Source organism: Podarcis erhardii (assembly GCF_964252035.2).
Source record: "Podarcis erhardii genome assembly, chromosome: 12".
NCBI classification, from domain to species: domain Eukaryota; kingdom Metazoa; phylum Chordata; class Lepidosauria; order Squamata; family Lacertidae; genus Podarcis; species Podarcis erhardii.
Genome location: NC_138513.1, coordinates 50419039 through 50441420, shown reverse-complemented (window position 1 = coordinate 50441420; position 22382 = coordinate 50419039). Strand labels below are relative to the sequence as shown.

Here is a 22382-nt window from a genome sequence, read left to right as displayed (position 1 = left end):
CAAACTGCTGTCAATGACACAAAAGCAGACCAGTCAGTTTCTTTTCCTGGTCAGCTGGCAACCAGGAGGAGGAGTGGGGGGTGGGGGGGACTGAGATAGTGGCTTGCCTAATGCCACCTGGTGAGAGAAGTGATATTTGAACAGGGGCCATCATTCCTATTCTTTGGCTGCAGTCCTATCCACTTCTTACCTGGGAGTAAATTCCATTGAACTTCTGAGAAGACGTGGTGGGATCGCACGGCTACCCACCAGACACATTAAAGACATTCAAAGATGCTGCCATTGTGAAATAGACTAGGAAATGCATTGCAAAATTAAAAGGAATATTACCTGTAAATATCCCCCTTGTTCTTGGAAGCAGTAACATTATCTTTGATTAATGTGTACTACATGTGTGAACTAGCGTTTAGAAGCCTCTGTGTTACAGTATGAATAATTGAATAGAAAACAACGGAGTTGGTGGATTAGATCTTAAAAAGGGTTTACTGATCTAAAGCAATGACTCTTACAATAGATAAAAGTGTTGTTGTTTTTAAAGCCAAAGGCATGAAAGCATAGATGGTTCTGAATGAATAAAATGCGAAGTAAAACCTTGGAAACATAAGTAAAAGGCAAACTACATTAAAATAAGTGAGATGAAAAACTGAAGTGACTTCCATAACTTAACATGCAACTGAACCATCTGAGTGGGGCAGAGTTCTTTACTTGCAAAGCCTAATTATCTCTGACTGAGTAGCTGCTAGACTGCATGGTGACTGGTGAAGCATATTAGACTGTCAACAAAGTACTACTAGCATGTCATTAGAAATAAATATGTAACTGAAGACATCTGTGACCTCAAAGCACTGATCCATAGAGGAGCCTGTTTGCTGCATCTCTGCATGATATATTGCTCTGGCTTTCCTGCATCTCAGCCTCCACCAGGGGCAAGTAATTCTGCCCAGTCTCTGCATCAGATGCAATTGGAGCGTTATAAAGCGTTATGGGGCGTTATAAAGAAGTTCTGTTGTAAGCTGATTTTGTTCTCCTAAGCACCCTGAAAGTATACCTTTTCATGTGTAAAGATGAAGGGGGTTCCAACATTAACTCAGAAAAAAGTATTTTAGCTATCACATACCCGTCAACTGTCCAAGGAAAAAATGGGATGTCCTTGTGAGAGGATGTCGGCCAAAAAGGCTGCTGTGATTTCTGGCCGCATTCTTGCCCAAAAAAAGTGCTTTCTTTGAGGCAGCGATCTTGCACGGCCCTCAAAACAAATGTTTTGGGGTGCTGTGCCCAAAAACGTGCTGGGGGGGCTGCAATCTTGTGCAGGTTATGGGACTCAAGGCAAAGTGAAGCCCCAGAAGATGGTGTCCCGGTTTTGGGCCGCTTCGTATTGGAGTGTATGCTATTAGACATTTGGGGATTTCTGAAACAAGCCATGAGCCCCAGTTCAGAAGTAATATTAAGTCAGGATTGTGGTTTATGGCTCCAACTTACTAGAGGGCAGAAGTGAATCGGGTGTGGTTCACACACTGAGACTACAATGCTGCAGCTGTCTAGATGGCCCTGCCTGTGGAAATGGTAGCATTTCAGAGAAAGCCACCTTGGAGGTTGGGTTTCGGCATCCTACCTAGCAACCTAAATTTGTCTTCTAGGACCTCACAAAAACATTTTCCCATGCCACTGGTGCTAACATAATTCCGCTCCATCACTGTCTACAAGACTGCCTAGCCAAGAAGCCACATCTGCAACCTTCATGCACTCTGCTCTCTGTATGCCCAACACACACCTAACTCTCCGTGTTCCTAATGATCAAATCACCCATTGCCACGATCCCTCCATCCGCTGGAGAAGTACACCCACCCCTCAACACATTTGGTTTTTAAAGGGCATAAAATTAAGCAATATATTATTTGAATACAAAGTTTTATATAATATTTGTACTGATTCCTTGTGTTTTCTTTTTAGCTCCCTCCCTCTTACGTTTGGAAGGCAAGTATGGTTAATATGCACAGAGACAACCATCCACCTGCAACAGAAAAGTAGAAAAGAGCATGCCAACTTCTCTGAGCCTCTGAAGTGACTCTTACTTCAGACCTCAAACTCGGCCCTCTGGATGTGTTTGGCCTACAAGTCCCATGATCCCTAGCTAGCAGGACCAGTGGTCAGGGATGATGGGAAATGTAGTCTCAAAACATCTGGAGGGCCGAGGTTGAGGAAGCCTGCTTCAGAGCATGTTTTTGGTAGCACCCTTGAGCTGGAGAGACCAAGTGGCTTGAGAACAGGATCAGGCTGTGTCCTTCCTTGGGTGCGGATTCCCTGCTTCACATATTGCTAAGGAAAGGCACTTTTCCCCACAGACGTTTCACATGTCAAGCACTTCCCACAGGAAAGGCATCAATATATAACAACAACAACAATAATACAATGAAAAAGAAATTACCAATGGCAGATGAAGGTGATGGACTACATGGAACTGGCGGAAATGACTGGCAGAATCCGAGACCAGGGAGAAGAGTCGGTGGAGGAAGATTGGAAGAAATTTAAAGATTATTTACAGAAATATTGTAAAATTAATGAGCTTTAGAAAAATGGCGGAATGAAGTTATATGGCTTTGGCAGAAATGTTATAAGGAACTAGGTACAGATAGATTGTTAATGTATTAAAGGGGAAAAAATAAGGTTAGAATATGTTAAGATTAATTACAGGACAGAAAACAGAGGAAGATGGAAAGGAATTGCTGAAACAGTTAATTGAAGTGGAATACAAAAAGGGAGGCGTGAGGAAGTCAATGAAACAAGGGAATGAAAGCTAAGATTGAAAATATTGGAAGTGTTTTTAATTGTTTTTGTTTTGTTAATTCAATGTTTTACGTAGTGTTTTTGTTTTTGTATTGTATTATATTGATTTGTTTTAATTTTTTTTTCTTTCTTTTTGTAATCTTTAAACTCTCAATAAATATTATTTTTAAAAACTAATAAATAAATAAGTGTAAGATGTGGAGACCGGGCGCGAACGCGCAGCCCGGGCAGCCTCTCGCCTCCTCTGGGCGGCGCCTTTAAGAGGTGCGGCTTGGCAGAGGCGGGGCGGGGCGGGCCGCCCTCCCCTTTCCCTTCCTGCCACGGGCTCTCCCCTGTGGGGGAGGGGAGGTCGCGGCCGCCTTGGGCTTCGCTTTGGCGGCGTTTCCGGGCGCAGCTCGCCCCTGGCAACGCCGCTCTTGGCCTGCAGGCAAAACCCTCCTCCTCTCCTCCCGCTCCGCCCTCGAGTTGCTACGTCCTTTCTCCACCTGCGGGCCCCCCCCCGAGGTTGTGGAACTACAACTCCCATCACCCCCAGCCAGCAAGGCCAGAGCTCAGGGAGGATGGGAGTTGTAGTCCAACAAGAGAGAATCTCGTGGCTGCTCAGAAGTCGACCGCCGAGCCATAGATTAGCGTGGCGATCGGTGCGATCGTCCCTCGGCGCCTCTCCCCTGGCTCCTGGCGAGCCGGTCCTGGAGCTCCAGGTGCAGCAGCAGCAGCAGCGAGAGAGAGAGCGAGAGAGAGAGCGCGGGTGTCTCTGGGCAGCAGCACCAGGTATCCCCCCCCCCGGGAGAAAGACTCTCCTCTGGCCCCTCCTGGTTGTGCTAATCAGCCCCCCCCCGCACTTTCTTAAAGGGAACAGACCACAGTGCATGGCTCCTGCTCTTTGCAAGTTGCAGCTCCTCTCCCCCCCACCTGGCCCGGGACTTGGGGTCTCTTCTCTCGGTCCCGCGTTGGGCCCCCAGGGGCCCCTCGAGTCCCGCATCCTCTTCCTCTTGCGGGAAAGGGGAGCGCCAGAGCCCTTCCTCCGGTGGCCTCGTGGCTGCCCTTCTGGAGGCCACTGATCTGGCGTGGTCTCTGCACCTACTTCCTTGCCTAGGGAACATATTATTATTAACTCATACTCCGCCTTCTTGAGATTCCTGCATTGCAGGGGGGTTGGACTCGATGACCCTTGGGGTCTCTTCCAACTCTACAATTCTATGATTCTTCCCTGACAGGGACTGACACACACTCCTTCACACTCCCATCCCGACAGGTCTTAATGTCCACACAGAAAGGTGGAACAGCTTGCTTCAATGCTCACTCCTGTAGGAGAGAGAACTTTGCAAAGAAGTACATGATCTTTGCAGATGTACAGGGGCTAAGGACAGTTGTTTAAGAGACTGCATTGCATTCTGAATAGAATGATGGGCAGCCTGTTTATCATCATCATTTTATTTATATTTTTAATTTTAGGGATAAGTCCTGGCTCCTTTAAGGAAGGATTCGGGATTCTAAAGGAGTAGTTGTGCCTCCCCGTCTCCTAAAAGCTGTTAGCCCCCATGGGAGGTTCAGGAACAGCAAAACACAAACAAAAAAATCAGGAGAGCCAACCTCCTACTTGAGAACTGAGGTTTAAGAACAAAGGTTCCCCTGTGCAAGAGAAGTGGCTTGACCCTTGGAGGGGGTTGCATTAAAAAACAACAACAACAACAACAATGGCCAAACAAGCTGTGTTAATAAAGTGGCATCTGTACCTGTATTCTCTCTTCCCCCTCCCGCTCTAGACTAAGACTGGGGAGATTCAGGTTCAAATCTTCATCCAATCATGTGGTTCACTGGACAGCCTGTGAATTTATTACCTGGGCTTTGCTACAGAGTCCCAGGGTAGGTTACAACCATTGATTCGGTTTTATGTATTTATATTGTTGCAAACCTCAGTGATATATTTTTATGATGCAGCAGTTCATAAATATTTTTATAAACAATAAAACAAACAAACAATGTAATATGAAAAACAGATTGAAACAAATTACCAAACAACAAACAACAGCAAGGTTGCTTTGATGTTACAATGGATAGGGGCCGCGCTGAACTTCTGGGAGAAGGGCTGGGATAACATGGCAGGGGGTGGAGAGGTAGCTTTTGGCAGGTGTGGGGTCCTATAAAGCTCTGGGCCTGCAGTTGATTTTGCTTTTCCAAAGCTCTTTTCATGCTCTTCTCCCCCCCCTCCCCCATTGCTTCCCACCATGCTCACATACTTCTCTTTTAGCTCTGGAGTTGGCTTGGCAGTTTGAGGAATCACTTGGGCAGATGTCACTGTTGGGCTTCTAGCTGCCGGCATGTTGTATTCTGCATTGTGTATTCTGTTATGGACAAGCCCCCCACCCACATTTTTTCGGTATTGAGTGCTCCCTGCCCACATCTTCTCTTCACACATTCCCTTGTGTTCACAGTTAAAATGCTAAAATTCACTGGACCTTGTTGCTTCCAAAGTATCCCTGGCGTCATGCATTTGTCCCAGTTGCAGTGTTGGAGAGACCAGTTGTTTATTGGTGGACATGCTGATATTTTACAAGTTACAGCATGTCAACTCTGCTGGTCTTGTTTTCAGAACTGTGATAGCCATATACAGTCATACCTCGGGTTACAGACGCTTCAGGTTGTGTCTTTTTGGGTTACGGTCCCACCGAAACCCAGAAGTACCAGAACGGGTTACTTCCGGGTTTCGGCAGCCGCGCATGCGCAGAAACGCTAAATTGTGCTTTGCGCATGCGCAGAAGCACCGAATCACGACCCACGTATGTGCAGAGACGCTGCTGCGGGTACGTGCATCCCGCACTGTTCACGTTCGCAACCTGAGCGTCCACTGTAATTCTACTGTCTTGTGCACATCTTTGAGGTTGGATAAATACAGCCGTTGGTTTATTGTCCCAAGGAGCATAAGGTCTGCACCCTCCTATCACTGCTGTATCTGTTCAAAAAAATTGTAACGCTTTAGAAACCTATTTGACCTGAGGCGACGACAGTAGAAATTAAGATATTATAGACCAAGGGTCCCCAAACTTTTTAGGGACCAGGAGCACATTTGGAAATCTAAGAAGCTGTCAGGGACATTAGAAAATACCAATTTAACAGAAGTAAAACTGGTATACTCAGCCCCACCCCCACCCCGCCAAGCCACACACAACAACAGCAGCAACAGGAGAAGCACCTACACACAACCCAGAAAAGAGACAAAAAGAAAAAGCAGGCCATCACCCCAAATGCGTCCAAAGAGTGTTTTAAACCTAAATTTAAAACAAATAGGAGGAGCTGGGAGCCTTGGGCATCTTTGTTGGATTGATGCAGAAAGATGAATACAGTTTTGTTCCTATGCCTATAAAAAAGATTGTAGTCATCTTCATTTCAGTCAGTCTCATTTACTATCTGAGTCAATCAGTCAGAATCCATGTTGTCTAGTAGATTAAAAATACATTTTTATTTTAAACCTAGAACTTATTAATGTGCTTAATTAATTAATTAACTGCTATTTGTACCCTAGCCTCTGGACTGGTGGCATTTAAAAAATCCCCCAAAACATAATTATCCATGAAATAATAAATAAAGTGGGGCTTTTACTCAATAGATAATTTTAATAAATAAGTTTAGTAGTTCGCAACTAAGGGCCTTTTGTATTCTTTTCTTTATTGCACATATCCCAGAGTTGAGCATTAGCATTCAATCTATGTTCCTATACTACATACATGGCTGAAGGATGCTGCAGATTAGGTCCCGCTTTTCCCAGCCAGCTCAGACTCTTTTTTTTCACCTAGCCTTGCATTGTCTAATCAGCCTGGGAATGGCTCTCCTGGGACCTTCTGCCTTGCAGAACACCTGCTCTGCCACTGAGCTATGTTCCCCGCCTTAAATTGGGCCCAGAAATTCAACTGTCTGGGAACTGGTGTGTGCAGTGCTGTGTACCACCTGTGCCCCTAGACTGCCAGTGGAGATGCACACCAACAGCAAGCTGTGCTGAGTGCCCACCTCCATTCATGGCATGGTTCCTAACCCAGCAAACATGTTGATTTGGAAATAATGTCTCCTCTACAAAAATCACATCTGCTTCTGTAACGTTCTCTGTTTTAACAGAGCTGTAAGTACATTGCTCATGCAACCTTTATTATTTTGCTTATTATTCAGTTTTGCTTTCAGGCGGCAAGTTACTTCTATAAAAATCAATATTTACCAATTAAAAATTGAACCCTCTCAAGCTTGGCTCGTTCATTTCGCTGCTTCCCTGCTCCTCCAGAACTCAGATTTTCCAATCCCTTGAACTGTGTGTCACACTATCTATCAATCTGGTTGATGCCAAATGTACTTATAGATTAATCTCTTCACACTGGAATGGGCTTCCTGCCACCCGCTATATGTAACGGTCCATGGTTCTGTGTAAATCAGCTTTAAATGTTTTTATTTTAAAATCAATATTTGTGTGTGCCTGCAAATTTGTGGCTATTTCTGAACTGAGCTTTTTTACCCTGTTCATTTTCTCATGAATATCATGCTTAGGGTATAGTTTAACTATAATTAAAATATTGAATTAATAAGTGAGGTTCATGAACTGTGGTTTTTAACACGCTTTTTTGTTTTGCTTTAGTTTTACAACATTAATAAGCAGCTATGGATCCTGGGTTTGCTCCGCTGGAATGCCTGCTTCCCACTGGTATTGTATCTACTGCTTACATTTCTTTTAAGAGTGTTTTTGTTGAAATGCATCCTGAATGCACCACATTAAAAGGCTGCTTTAGTGATGGGCGTTGTTACGTAATATTTGAAAAAACTCAGCCTTGCAGCCCTACCACAAATGCAGAATCTGGTAGAATCAGTGTTTCATTTTAGTTATTTGTTATGAATCTCTGCACTAGCACTAATGCAGTTACAATGGGAGGCTGTGCAAATGGTTTGGGAGTAGACTTTAACAATTTTGATTTACCTGGGTAGAAATGGTTGGGTAGACTGTCTTTCAAAAGGAGTGTTCATGCTCCCATAGCCATTACAAGGGAATATGGGATAACTATAATGATTCTTCTCAACTTCAGGAGAAAACAGTCATTTATTCCCCATTCTGTGATTTGTCTTTCGTTCCATGATATTAAGGTTTAAGAGCTGCTTTGAGATCAGAGTGAGCCTATCCAAATGACTGAATTACCCAACTCATAAAAATCATTGCTCTTATTTAAAAATTTTAATTGGGGTGATGTTATTTCAAGATGGTTAGACTTTTCCCCACTAGATTCAACATGAGTTAAATGAACATAGACGCTCTGAGCATCCCATTGTAATGCTTTGGGTCTTTAACTGAAAAGCATTTAAAACAATTTATTTTATTTTCCAAGTTGTTGGCCCGTCTCTGCTACTTTCTTTTATAGAGGCAATAACACACTTCATTTAAGTGCGGCTATTTCACCTACCTATGCATTTCAGGTAGCTGGAACTTCATTCATGGGTCTTTAATCTGTACCACATGTTTGTTGTGCATGTCTGAATTAATTAAACTTACTCATTTCAGTTTATAGCTTGCTTGGTGCTTACAGGCTGTCATCCTGAAGGAATTGCAGCCCCTAAAAGTTCTTAATGTCAAATTATTTTTGACATAATTAGCTACATTCTTTCTATTGCTTGTAATGAACCAACTAATAGATGGCCAATCTGTAGCACGTGTGCCACAAATAACAAAAGTAGGGGTTTGTGGAATATGTGGGGTGGCCTGATTTGCCAGAGAGTAAGGTCTCCATCCTTGACAACATCTTGTGTGCCAATGCGAGAGGGGGGAGGGGATTATTGCTTTGTTTTTATTTTTATTATGTATTTTGCATTTTTCTCTTGTATTTTTATGCTGTGAACCACCCTGAGATCTATGGATGAAGGGCAATATACAAATTTAAACAAGAAGAATAAGCTGAAGGTCACCCAGTGAGCTTTCTGACAAAGTGTGGGTTTGAACCTCCATCTTCCTGATCTTGGTTGAACATACTAACCGCACCAATGTTACTGCTATGTGCTGTGGGCAGAAGCTTTTGATGAAATAGACGAGGACACTTAGTACTTTTGCCTGTGAGATGAATGTCAGCCAGGAACTGGCACTCGCCAATGTGGAGGCCTGGTGGGCCAAATTTTGCTCATGAATCAGAGGTTTCCGACTGCTGCTGTAAAGAGATGGTTGTCTCAATCCAGGTTTTGATGGGATTTCTACTTCTGCCCCTTTTTTGTTAACCCATGCCAGTTCTTATAATTACCTGCCATTCATTTGCTTTGATTTTGGGTAGGGGTAACACTCACTATTTGCACTTTTGGGGACTGAGCAGTGAATTAAAACAGCGATTGATGTATCTTAATTTTGTGAGAAAACTATGTATTTTTGCCTGCTTGCAAAAAGGTGGTGTGGGTGACAGCAAAAGCTGCATTTGCAGGACCTGAAGGGAAGTAGGGGATTTTGCTTTTTGTTTGTTGAACTGCCAGTTATAAATGCCATTAAAATAATCTGACATCCAGTTGTTTTTAAGGATTTTGCACAAAACTGTATTTTGTAATGCAGGTTGCAGAACTGAATAATTAATGGAGCCAAGCTTTGGGGTGATTTGCAGTTGCACCCCATAAACCTTTCTAGATTGCAGTCTTTACAATCGCCGGTTTACTTGGTGGTTGAGTTGACACTGAACAGACGACTGCTTAGGCCATCCTTCTAGTGGTCATTCTGCACCAGAAGGGATGGTTCAGAATTTGCAAATGGTATAGTAAAGGATGGATAGGTAGCAGACCATGTTCCCTGCCTTATTTCAACCAGACGAAATGACCTCTTAAACCCCACCAAGAGTTCTGTCTTGCATATCACATACTCTTGAATTCGCATCTAATATGTATTGAAGAATCCATAGGTCCGTGGGCCAAATTTAGAATTATCTATGTGGCCCATGTCAGATGTGGTCTAAAACTGGGCTCTGTCCAGACCGAAGGTGGATTGCACCAGTAGTACCACCATCATTTCGTGTGTGTGTGTGTGTGTGTGTGTGTGTATTTCTCCTTCAAAGACACACAGAGAGAAATAGAGGGCGGAGGGGAGAGATACAAGAGACAAAATGAGAAAAAGTATTAAGAAAACCAGCAGCGGACAGAAAAGGAAAAGGAAGAGAATGACTAGTATAAGGTGTCAGTTATTAACAGTGGATCCCATATTGCAGGTTATACTTAAAGCTGAGCTCCGTTCTTGTATCTCCCTTTCCTTATGTATGGGCATTGAGATGAAAACAACTTTAGCACCTAGACTGAGCACCAAGGAACTTCTTCTCTCCTCCCCCCACCCCCCTTCCCTGTTCTTTATGGAAATTGTTCTGAATAGAGTTATACAGAGTCACTGACATAGCTTTGGGGTGAAAACAAATTCCTTGCTTTATTGCCTTATGAAAGTGCTTCAAGTAGTTTGATGCAGAGCATTACAGCACTAGTGTTATTAAGTTCAGAATATCAATACGAGTGCGCTTCTGTGACATTTAAAAAGATCTCTGCAATACTGTTAATTTTGTGTTATTGGTGGTTGTACAACTCTTGATAGATTAAAAGGGGGGGGGGGAAACACCCTGACATTCTCAAAAGTGGTTTGCAGTGATTGAAGCAACACTGAAGACCAAATTTGAGACAGCCAGCCATGTACTCAGAGAGTGATCCTGTGGAAATGAGCAGGGCCTTCATTCACACTACAACCCTTAAGTGTCGTGCATGTTTAACACCTCTCAGGCAAAGTCCCTTAAATAACAAAGGGGCAAAGGTGACTTAGTTAAAGTTAATAGCAAAACCTTTTGATTATATTATAGTCAACTTGCATGGTGAATAATGCAAGCATGCATTTCTTGCCCCTGTTCCCTATTAGACGTTTCAGCTGTGTGTCTGTGTGTAGTTCTCACTTCAGAAATAGTGAGAATAATACCAACTTTACAATGCCCTTGTCTGAATTCTGTAGAATGTTGGGGTGTTTAAGAAAATCTCAGTACTGTACACTCTTCTCTGAAAAACTTAACTGTGAACATACGGTGGGCCTGATGCTTACTAGATTCTGCATTATGTTTCCCAAAATGTTCATATATTTTGGAGCAGTCATCGCCAGTCTTTTGACAATGCATCACTTTTCACTCCAACCTGCCACATGGAACCCACTTTTCCATTGTGTGCCGTTCTGTTTCTTCCTCTCTGTCTCTTTCCCACTCTTCTTTCTCCTGCTCTTTGCAAAAAAGCATTTTTTTAAAAAAGGCAAAAGAAGGTAATAATTGTGTGCCTCATGCAACACACTGTAAGTTGGTCTGTAACTCAGTTTGGGGTCTCAACCTAACAAAACCCCATAATGTGTAATGTTTCTCTGCATAGTCACTTGGAAGTGATCTTGTAGGTGACTAGGAAAATAGCTATCTGCATTACTAGTTTACATATAACTAGTTAATTACTGGTATAATGTGTTCAGCCTGTGCGTTGTAGTACAGCATAAAGTGTCTGCACCTAGATTTGTAGCCCATCCCTAGCCAGAGTTTAGATATTCAGAAATAATACCCAGCCATGGCTAAGGAACACAAATAGGGCTTCTTTGGGGAAATGAGTGCAGCTAAGCTAATTCATCTTCTCAGCTAGTAGGCATAAAAATTTGATCAGGAACACATTAGGTCCTTTGATTTCCCCCCATTTTCTGAAAACTTGATAGTGTCTCCAACGTTGCCGTAAGTTTTCATTTCCTCTCCCAAAGAACTGTACTGCTTTTATCAAATAAACGGGGGGGTGGGGGGGTGTTAAAAGCATAATTTTACTCTGAAAAGTAATTATGTGAAAATAGAGTCTACCCTTTTTACTGAATACTGAGTCTACATGTGTATACCCCTTGTCAAAAACCACTTTCTTGAGAAATGAAACTAATCTGTTTAGAGCTTAGTGAATGGGTGCTACTAAATGAGGAGCGTTATCTTACATGGAGCAACATGGTGTTGAGTTGGAACATTTGCCTGCCTTTCACTGACTCTCACCTCTATCCATGACCTTCCCGTTCCTCATTCTTTCACCGGTTAATTTTTGCCACTTTTGGTCTCCATTACAGTTGCTCCTTATAGGACCTCTCCAGCCCTGCACCTGGGCTAACAGGTGTTTCTCTGCCTGAATGGACTAGCTTCTCAGCCCCTTCTGTATCTAAATTGAATGTTGAGTCCTCAAGAAATACATACTTGGGGTAAAAGAGGGAGAGAGGCATAGGACTGGATCCTGAGGGTTAGTCCCACCCGTAGAAACAAAGTAAGAAATTAGTGATAACTGACTTGATGCCCCATTGATTTCAGCGAAGGCTCTTGCACTACTTTGGTCTAAGGAGAGGTCGCACTGTAAAAACACACACATGGAAACTGAACATCAACTTCACAATTCTTTTCTCTGTTAAGTCTGTAAGTCGATTTTTCAAAAAAAGCATTATCAGTGATCATATTTGTAGCATGCGCTTTCTCCAAGGAAGTCAGGCTGTTATTCATTTGCACGCAGGAATCTATTCCTGAATTCAAAGCACATCATTTTATGGATAGTGCACATGTGACTTTTAGTCACCAAGCACAAGAACAAAATGGCCCAGGAAGAATCGGACTCTTGCCAGCAGAAACTGCCATATCTCGATGTTCCTTCTGTTCGTGAATGACAGGGTTCAAGTGTTCTCAATAAGCAGTTCCCTTGTACTTGTACAACCTTTTTTAAAATTCTGAACAAAATCCCTGGCCGAATTCTTCAGCAGTGGCTGAGATCATCTATACATTATGGAAGGAATTCATAAAGCTATTCTTGTGGTCATTCTTCTGAAAACAGGGAGGACAATATCGGGAATTTCATTGTTTGTGTAGCAGATCTTTTTGGCCAATGGCTTGTGTACTGCTTCCCAGTCTGCAGTATCCTGCTTTTGGTCCTGTAGATGTTTTGCCTTTTATTGTGCTTGAATTTGTTTTCATATTCATGTCTTATTTTTCATTTCACTTTTAATTAGTTTCATTATATTTGATGGCAAATGTTTAGTTTATCTCCACTGTTAATAGCCTAATTGTTTCTCTTGCCTTAAGTAATATCTCGTTAACTTTATATGCCATCTTTTCCACATCATCTGCAGAATTAATTTCCTGTGCATGGAGTTGTATTTAGTCTGCAGCGTTTTTTCCAAAACTTTCCTAATTAGCATTTTTATAGCTGCATTGGGTTTTTCTGTTAAGAATTAAGCTTCAGAGGAGACTTAATAAAATAAGTATTATCAGTTGATTATCTTTTTTAACACCTCTACAAAGCTGGAAATTGGTTTTGGGGAAAATGTTTGCAGAATTAATAGACAGTTTTTAAAAAATGCAGTAGAGAAATATTGGAAATGCGAAAATAATTATTTTTAATATTAATATATTCTGGTTGTCTGATTCAGTAACATACGTGTTTTCCAGGGAAATTAGATATTTCAGCATTTACATCTTTGTAAGTATTTTAGGGCCTTTTCTGAATTAAATTTACAAAAGAAATGATTTTTCCTAGAACAGCAAACAGATGTTGCTAATGCTTAGGCTTCATCCTTTAGATTTCTCTCGGATCTTAAAACCTCATGGTGCACAGACACAGAGCAAGTGTTGGCTCATAGCCCCACCATCATACTGTGCATAAGCAGGGCTCTGTGGGTGCCAACGAGCATTGATGGCACATTAGTGTCGATATCCATGCTGGCATTGTATCATGCCTGCACAACTGAGCTACTGCAAATCAAATCACTGGGCCACCCTATGTTCTTGTACTGGCCATGAGGGAGAAGCAAAAAGATTTTCAGTTCTTGCCATCTGAATTGAAGAACATATACCACAATTTAAAAAATAGTCTCATCTTTTGGTAGTGAGAAATGTTTTTCAAACCTAAGCTAGTCTATGAAGGCAAAATGAAAATAGCACTTACACAGTCCAGAAGCCTTCAAAAGTATAGAGGAATCCTTTAATTGTCATCTGACAGCTCTTGAGCTTTTTCACTTTTCTTCCCCTTTGAAAAGGGTTATCACCAAGCGGTTTATGCTGCATTAATGTGTGACACTTTAAAGCAGCAGTGTTCTTAATTGGTAAAGGTACCCCTGACCATTAGTTCCAGTCGTAGACGACTCTGGGGTTGCGGTGCTCATCTCGCTTTATTGGCCGAGGGAGCTGACGTTTGTTCACTGGCAGTTTTTCCTGGTCATGTGGCCAGCATGACTAAGCCGCTTCTGGTGAAGCCAGAGCAGCGCACGGAAACGCCGTTTACTTCCCGCCAGAGTGGTACCTATTTATCTACTTGCACTTTGACGTGCTTTCAAACTGCTAGGTTGTTAGTTGCCCATTTCCATAGCATGCATTGTGTGAAGAAATGCTTTCAATTGTTTTTCATTCTCCTGCAAATCATATTCACTGGGAGACCCCTTGGTTCTAGTGCTTATGGGGGGGCACCTCCATTTTCTAGATTGAACTGGAGAAGGAGGCACCATGCAATCAGTTTAAAAACCCCTCGCTTTTGAATTTCTCAGGGGCTTCCAGCACTGTCAGCCAGGGGTGAGATTGGCAGGCACCGTGCTTTGATAGCTTCCATGCTTTCTGAAGGGGAGACCCAGAACAGCCGTGCCAGAAAACAAAAAAGAAGATTGCCTTTGAACCAGCCTTGTTGCGTTGGATAGCAGGTTGCCTTGACACTTCACATTGATATTTTGCTTCACTTCAGATCTGACCTAGAGACTTCCTTTGGTGCATTTTTTGAAGCTTTGCTTTACTTCTCTACTAACTATAGTGGAAAAATCAACAAATGCCTATGGCATTTTAATTTTGGGGCAGAATTGGGTGAATTTTGTAGGCACAGTACCCACTTCTGAGGAGAGGAAGCCTGCCAAATTTCAGACAAAGAGGTGTGATCCTCTGCTTTTACCTGTGGTGAAGAGGCAAAAGGGTTGGGTGGGTCAGAATTGATTTGACTTCTCTTGCTGTCTGTAGCATGTTCTCCCATAAGCTGCATTGGCTCCCAGTACGTTTCCGAGCACAATTCAAAGTGTTGGTGCTGACCTTTAAAGCCCTAAACGGCCTCGGTCCAGTATACCTGAAGGAGCGTCTCCACCCCCATCGTTCTGCCCGGACGCTGAGGTCCAGCACCGAGGGCCTTCTGGTGGTTCCCTCATTGCGAGAAGTGAGGCTACAGGGAACCAGACAGAGGGCCTTCTCGGTAGTGGCGCCCGCCCTGTGGAACGCCCTCCCATCAGATGTCAAAGAGATAAACAACTACCTGACATTCAGGAGACATCTTAAGGTAGCCCTGTTCAGGGAAGTTTTTAATATGTAACGCTGTACTGTTTTTAACACTTGATTGGGAGCCACCCAGAGTGGCTGGGGATACTCAGCCAGATGGGCGGGGTATAAATAATAAATTATTATTATTATTATTATTATTATTATTATTATTATTATTATTATATTTACCCTGCTCCCATTTCATTCTTGATAGAGTGGGTAATACTTCATGGAAATGTATGGAAGTATTCACTAATGTACTGCTTGGTACGTGCTTACAGCAGTGTGTGTGTGTTGTCACATAGCAAAGAACAGAGAGTTGGAGAGATGCTATCTGATTGCACCCATACACATAATCACTGCAAATAAGTGAAACATTAATGCGAACGAAACTAGGGTCAGGTCAGGGTAGGGTGGGGGTGAAGAAAAGTGACTTACCTAATAACTAGCAAAACAGATTATATTTGAGATGGCTATGGACAAAAGCAAGATTAAATAAGGTGTGTGTGTGTACAAGAAATCAGAAATAAAGAAAGGAGAAATGAAAGCAAGGCAGTAAGTGCACAACCAATCACTAGCTCCACAAAATAGAGTTGCTCCTAAGAGAATTGATTAGCAAAGAGCAGTTTAAACTCTTTCTACATCCCTTCCAAGTCCTTTTCAAAGGCATTTTGACATTAGGTAAAGAAGGATAGTTCTGGTAAAACCATTTACCTGATTGGAAGCTAGAGCTGTCAGTCACAGAGCTGTACCCCCTGCCGCCGCCGCCGCCACCACCACTCTTTGCCTCTCTCCACTTTTCTCAGCTAGCATTTTCCATTTATAGAAAACTTGGAGACACTTATGGGAGATTTTTAAAAAGATATCAAATTGGGCAGAAGAGAAAGCAAGAAACATCCATCTGAATCTCTGAGATGCTTCCAAGGCCTCAGGACCAGCTCACAGCCTTCAGCTGCTTTGTGCCAGAGTCTCTTTGGACTCCCAAGCAGGGCTATTCGTTGGAGCCCTAGTTCTAACCTTTGACCTTTGGCATGGGGGGTGACGCAGGATTCTGCCTTGTCTCCCATAATGTGTGATCTCCACATTTAATCACCACATGAGGCTGTCCAGAGATTTGGTGAAAAGTGTCACCAGTATGCTGATGTGTCTTTCTCATTTGAACCAAGGGAAACAGAGGAGGTTATGACCCATAGAAATTATGAAAATGATGGGAAGAGATCTGTGACCTTACACTTTCTTTCTTTTTAATTCAATAGCAGCCACAGGGTCCCCGAAGCCTGTCAGGGCTGCAGCACCAGAGAAAGGTGCTTTAGTGCTCAACGGTTGGGTTGGTCATGGGCACATGGGAAGCCTTGTGCTCAATGCTTCAGAAGCACTGAACGCAGAGTGTACTAAACACTTTCCACTTTCCAAATGCCTGATCTATGCTTTCACTTTTTGCAAACAGCTTTGGATTCCTTTCACAGAAGTTTCTATAGAATGGAAGGAATGGAGTTATAAGCAAAGGAAACGGATGAGCCTTTTTGCTGAACCCATACATGTGTTAGCAGATGTCTTTTCAGTTGTTCAAAAGAGCTGAAATAAATATAGAAACAAAGAAAGCAAATCTTTTTGGAAAGAGTGAAATGGGATGTGGGGAAGAATGGTTTGATTTTCATTCCCTGTAATGTATCCATGTAATTCCTGAGCTTTGAATATTCAAAGCTTTTGTGTGTGTGCTATAAATACTGCCAAAGATTTCAACACCAATTTTAATACACATATGTATAAAATAATTAGACACCTCTCATTTCAAGATTTCGTAAAAATAGGCAGGGTGTCGTTCACTTTGCATCTCACACATTTCTCATTGGAGAGAGCCAGTGACACTTGTTTACTGAACATCCGCATAGCTAAATGAAAATGAAAATGTATTCATAGCTGCATATGTCACCATGATGGTCTGGATCCACAAAAAGCTTATATTAAATATGCATGACAAGAGAATTAACAACAGAGTGTGGAGCTATGTGGTCTCTAGGTTAGTTACTGTTTGGAGCATTGCTTAATGAAGGATTTACCTGGAACGTGAGTAGGATGTAGGATTTTTAGAAAGTGGTGTGTGTGTGTGAGACATCCTTTCTTCTGGTTTCCCATATTGTTGTCAGGGGCAAGCTGTCAGGATCTAGAGCCAAGCTAGATGTGGACATTAGGTGTGTTTGCTTCTTTCGTATAACAATCTTTCTTTCTTTCTTTCTTTCTTTCTTTCTTTCTTTCTTTCTTTCAAATGCAAGTAGATTTGCTTTGGGAGGAAAGCTTCCATTGGTGCCAAAACTATGCCCCAAGAATTCTGCCTGAAGCAATAAGTCCAGACCTGGTTCCAGTGATCAGGCAGAACATGTCAGTCAAAATGGCCTGGCATTAAGAAGCCAATTCAGGGGGCTTGTCTTTGTGAAATCTGAAGCTTGGAAAGAAATGTCTCAAAAGCAACAGGGATTCTGAAATGTAAACCCCAAATGTAGGCTAATTAGATGTACAAAGTGAAGTTGCTACACCTCTAGATGGTACAGAAGTAACAAATATTCTCCATGAAGTGAAACACACCATCTATAAAGTAGCCCTCTGCCAGGTAATTAGGAAACTGTAGAATCCATTGCGTAACTATTGTGGGTGCATTTATTGTGTGTGTATTTCACTATGATATGGAAAATGTATTGCTGGTGAAGGTGATGTAGATCGGAGGAGACCAACCAGCGTTCAGTAAACAAATAATTCAGAAATGCCCCATATCAAGAATAGTGATAGAACTACAAAAGTTAGCAACACTTGCTTAAAAATATAAATCAGATCTCTATTGGGGAAAATGGTTAAAAATATGGGGCAAAATTCAGCCTTAGGCATGAATAACCAAATCTCCCCTTTGGTTTCCTTGCTTGTAATGGTGCTGAGAGCATGCCCCTGGAATGGTATTTTAGCATTTTGATTAAGTGATAATGAGGAGAACAAAATGTAGCACAATAACTTTTGAGTTATAATACAAGAAAATGTATTCCAAACAGGCACTTCTTGTTCTCAAAGATCTGAAACTTATGTTTTATACATCAGAAATAATTTCTGACATGCATATATACTGGCCTTTAATGGCTTGGCAGAACCAAGTAGAAAGTTCAATTTTCTTTTTAATTGGTTCAAATAATTCACTGGGAATGATTTAAAGAAAGAGACAAGGTGCAACTCACATCCTATTGAAGTCAATAACACCTTTTTAATGCGAAGGCTTGGAAGTTAATACCTTTACAAGTTGAGGGACCACAAATTCATGTGGGAACCATGCGGAGGGAGCTGGTTGTGGTGGGACAACAGGGAGTGTGGTCCCCAGACCAGAGCTGCATAGTGTGCCAAATGCTTGTGTGTTAACTTCCTTACTACACTGTATTGCCCCCCATAAACCTGAGATCTGTAGGGCTCTTGTCAGAGTTTTGGTTGTTGGCAGCAGGGCAGTGACACAGTCAGACCCAAACTGAGCACGATTGTGTAACGAGGAAGCCACTTCCTCTCAAGCAGTAAAACTAGGTTGAGAGGAAGTTGGCTCCACTCTTCCCTCCACTTTCTGGAAAAGCCCCTTCCTTCTTCTCCCGCCACTTGTTAAAAGCTCATTTTTCTTCCTTTGCGATCATCAGGACATTGAACTATTTCTGATGTTCTTATGGGACGGCTTTTTGCACGTACAGCGTAGCTGGAAACTTTTTGCTTCTTAAGCCTCTCTCTGGCTTTAAAAAATAAACTAGCAATTTTCTGAACATTTAGAAAATCTGCCCTGGAATTAATTTTGCTTTCTTTTTTTTATATTTGGTGTGGTTTGAGCTACATTGCTGCAACCTGCTAGTCTTTTTGCATTGCGTATTCCTGGTGTGGTCTTGGGAGAGCTAGAGAGGATGCAGAAACAGGCTTGTGGATAAATGTCAATTTGAAAACAAAAGCTTTTTTCCTAAGCTTAGTAGCAAGGGCTAGGGCAGGGGGAGGGTTTCAAACTTTCCTCTCCCTGCAAGTCTGCCTTGTTTTGCTCAGCTGGCGGGCGAACAGCTGAGGATAAGGAAAAGGAGTCTGAACTGCAGAAACAGTTAATTTTATCTGGAGGTCCTCTTTCTTCCTGCCTTGACTGATCAGCAGGAGGGTGTGTTGTGGGTCATGGAAGATTGGGTAGTGGGGCAGAAGCAGTCCAGGGGGTGCAGATTGCACACTTTTGAACCAGAAATAGAAAAGAAGTCATGTTTTGTGGAGACAATACATACTGACTGAAGAATGTCCATATTGGCTAGAGAACGTACAAAATTGTCAAGGTATTCACATTCCCAAAAGGCCTAATGGAGATTATGTATATTGATTGGGAAATATGAACAGTTATTTCTGGAAGGATTCTGTGCACATTCTCCATGAGGCCAGGTGAATATACACATTGGCTAGTTGTTATACACATGAACTGCTCAACATGCATTCCTACTCACACAAATGTGTGTGTGATGCTGTGCGGTAGTGGTGGGAAATAGAGAAAAACTATTTCATGAATTGAAAGGCTCCATTAGTTCAATCAAGTTTTACAGGAGTGCCAGCATTGTTGTTGGCTTTTATAATAATTCAGATGTCAAAATATGGCTTCTGAATTATGAAGCCCACATTAGACATCTAATGCATGTATTCTCAAGTTTTAGGAAGAGAAGGAGAAGGAAGAAACCCCTGCAAATTCACCGTAAGCAAATACAATTGATGCTTTTATTGAAGGATAAAGAAAAGGTGGTGGAGTTAATTGCATACACTTCCAAGTCACTTTAGAACTACCAGCAGGAAATTAGCTGTTGTGCAAAAACAGCATGAAATGTAATTCAGAACAGCTGTCTAATTTATCAGCAAGAACAAACTGCTCATGTTCTTAAACTGTACTCAATTACTCCATCCACCTTTTTTGACCTGTTCTGCCAGCTAATATTTGCTTAAATCTCAAAGAAAGTTTGTCAGGCTTTTTTTGAAGTCAGCCAAGAAGCTCTGAGTCGTTTTTCTCCTGTAATATGCAGTTCATTCATGTTTGGATTTATTTCCAATTTTGCACCTCTAGAATCTTTGCTGTGGGATATGTGGAATTCTCCACTTAATTAAATTTTCATCCTACCCTTCCTCTAGGGTGTCTCACCCTACAGCACTCCCCCCCCCCAAGACGGATTAGGCTCAGATATAGTGGCTGGTCCAGGGCTGCCCTGTGACCTTCATGCAAAGTATGGATATGATAATGTCTTAGGCAGGCAGAATCAAGGCATGGAGGTGTTCCAGAGCCTCCGCAAACCCTTTTCTTCCCCTTTGAGAAGCATCACCGCACATGTGGAAGTTCCTGCCAAAGACCACTTCCTCCAGCGACTCCTGCTCACACTACACTATACATGCTCATTGCTACGTGCAGAGGGTGGTCTGGATTGTCCCCTTATTGTTTGTAGCAGGATTGAAAATATCCTCCCGTTGGCCACATGCAACACCCTTCTAAATGACCACAAAACATTGAGATAAAGCTGTATCTCTTACTTGCAGTCAACCAAGGAGTGCTTATTGGATGCTAAACTGGAATGTTTTCATTTGCTGTGGCCCCTGACTCCCTTCTCAGTGTTTTGCTTTAAAGTTGCCTTTATTTTCACTCTCTCTGGCACTGCGACAATGCAAAAGAAGACAATGAAAAGTGGTTCCTTCTCAGTGAATATGTGGATCTGTGTATGTTAATGAACGAGAAGGTTCGGGAAAAGTTCCAGTTTAAGGGTTGTTCTTTCTAAGGGATCTTTTAAAAAGAAAATTAAAGCCTCAAGAGACTGTTTATACAGACAAATTAAAGGAGTATGTTATATTATTGCTCTAAAAGTGTTAATAAAAAAACAAATTTTCCAAAGATTTTTCTTAAGTAGCAGGCTTAATTCAGAATACAAAGCAGTGGAGCAATCTTTAAACAGAATAACATAGCATAAGCAGAATAAAATGCTTCCTCATTCAGTTATCAAGAACTCCAGGGAACAATAATGGAGTATGCAGCACCCTCCCTGGCAGGGAGGGCCAACGCCAAAGGGAGACTTATATACCTTAGACCAGTATTTATTAAACTTGGGTCTCCAGCTGTTCTTGGCTCCCACTACAACTCCCCTCATCCCTCACCACTGGTCCTGCTACCTAGGGATGGTGGGAGTTGTAGTAGTACAACAACAGCTGAGGACCCAAGTTTGAGAAACATTCCCTTAGACCAACAGTTCTCAACCTGTGGGTCCCCAGATGTTGTTGGACACAACTCCCATCATCCCTGAGCTCTGGCCTTGCTAGTTAGCAGTGATGGAAGTTGTAGTCCAACAACATCTGGGGACCCACAGGTTGAGAACCTCTGCCTTAGACGCTTAGAGGCGACATGCTGACTGGCCTGATATCTGAATACCTCAACCTGTTTCAGAAGCCGTTATTGAGATGGTGTGAGGGATGTTACATCATCTCCAAGGTGAGATAGGCCAATAGATGGGGGCCAGCACTAGGGCTGAGCGATACTCCAATTTATTGACGTTCAGCATATTGTGGTATTTAGTTGCTGATATATCCAAGTGTTGAAAACCAGGTACAGCCTAGCCCTACCTGGCATATGTAGTTAACCTTCTGCTGCACTACTGCTGGCAGCTTCTCAACCTTCAGCTGGCTCAGCTATAGATCCTTCCACATCCTGGTCTCTTATCCCCCCAAGCACAAGCAGCAAATCAAGACAATAAAGCAAACCAAAGAGTTTAACCCTTTGCCAGTAAGCAAGGAGGAACAACCGTAAAAACCAATTAACCAATCTCCTCTATATACAAAATTCTTCTGCAGTAGGTTTCCTCAATAGAAAAGTTGATAAAGATAAGCCCCCCCCCCAAATCACGTTAGAGCTTGGGGTTATACAGTGGCTTTGGGTGGCTACATTTCTCTGAGGTCCCTGGTTATAGACAGTGTGGACTTCAGATCTGATAGATAGGTGAATTCCAGGTCAGTGAAGTATTAAGATAAGATTTTGGATTTAAATTTGATAAAGTCTGTTTTAATGGGTATTCAAAAAAACCCCACATAGGATTCATCTTCACCTCTTAGAAATAATGGATTTCATTCTCTTCGAATGAAGGATACAGATGAGCTAAGTAAATATGGTCACACTACTAGGTTGTTTATAAAAGCAGCATCTGTTGTATAACCAAAGGGATTTTTGATAGAAAAGCAAAATGCAGTGCATTAGAAGATATGAGCATTAATTTTGAATTAGGTCTGAGTGCAGTAATCATGACATTTTGA

General features: G+C 42.2%; 1 protein-coding gene across 5 annotated transcripts in view; it reads left to right on the top strand.

The window, feature by feature from the left end:
- Window positions 1-3462: 3462 nt before the first annotated feature.
- TPK1 (thiamin pyrophosphokinase 1) overlaps window positions 3463-22382 on the top strand; it is a 234000-nt gene continuing 215080 nt past the window's right edge. For all 5 annotated transcript variants that reach the window (XR_014161499.1, XM_081881806.1, XM_081881808.1 and 2 more), the window contains exons 1-2: window positions 3463-3555; window positions 7403-7468. Coding sequence is in view for 4 of the 5 variants with exons in the window: in XM_081881806.1 (XP_081737932.1) it covers window positions 7426-7468 (43 nt within the window). In the remaining variant the exon portion in view is untranslated. The remainder of the gene's footprint in view (window positions 3556-7402; window positions 7469-22382) is intronic.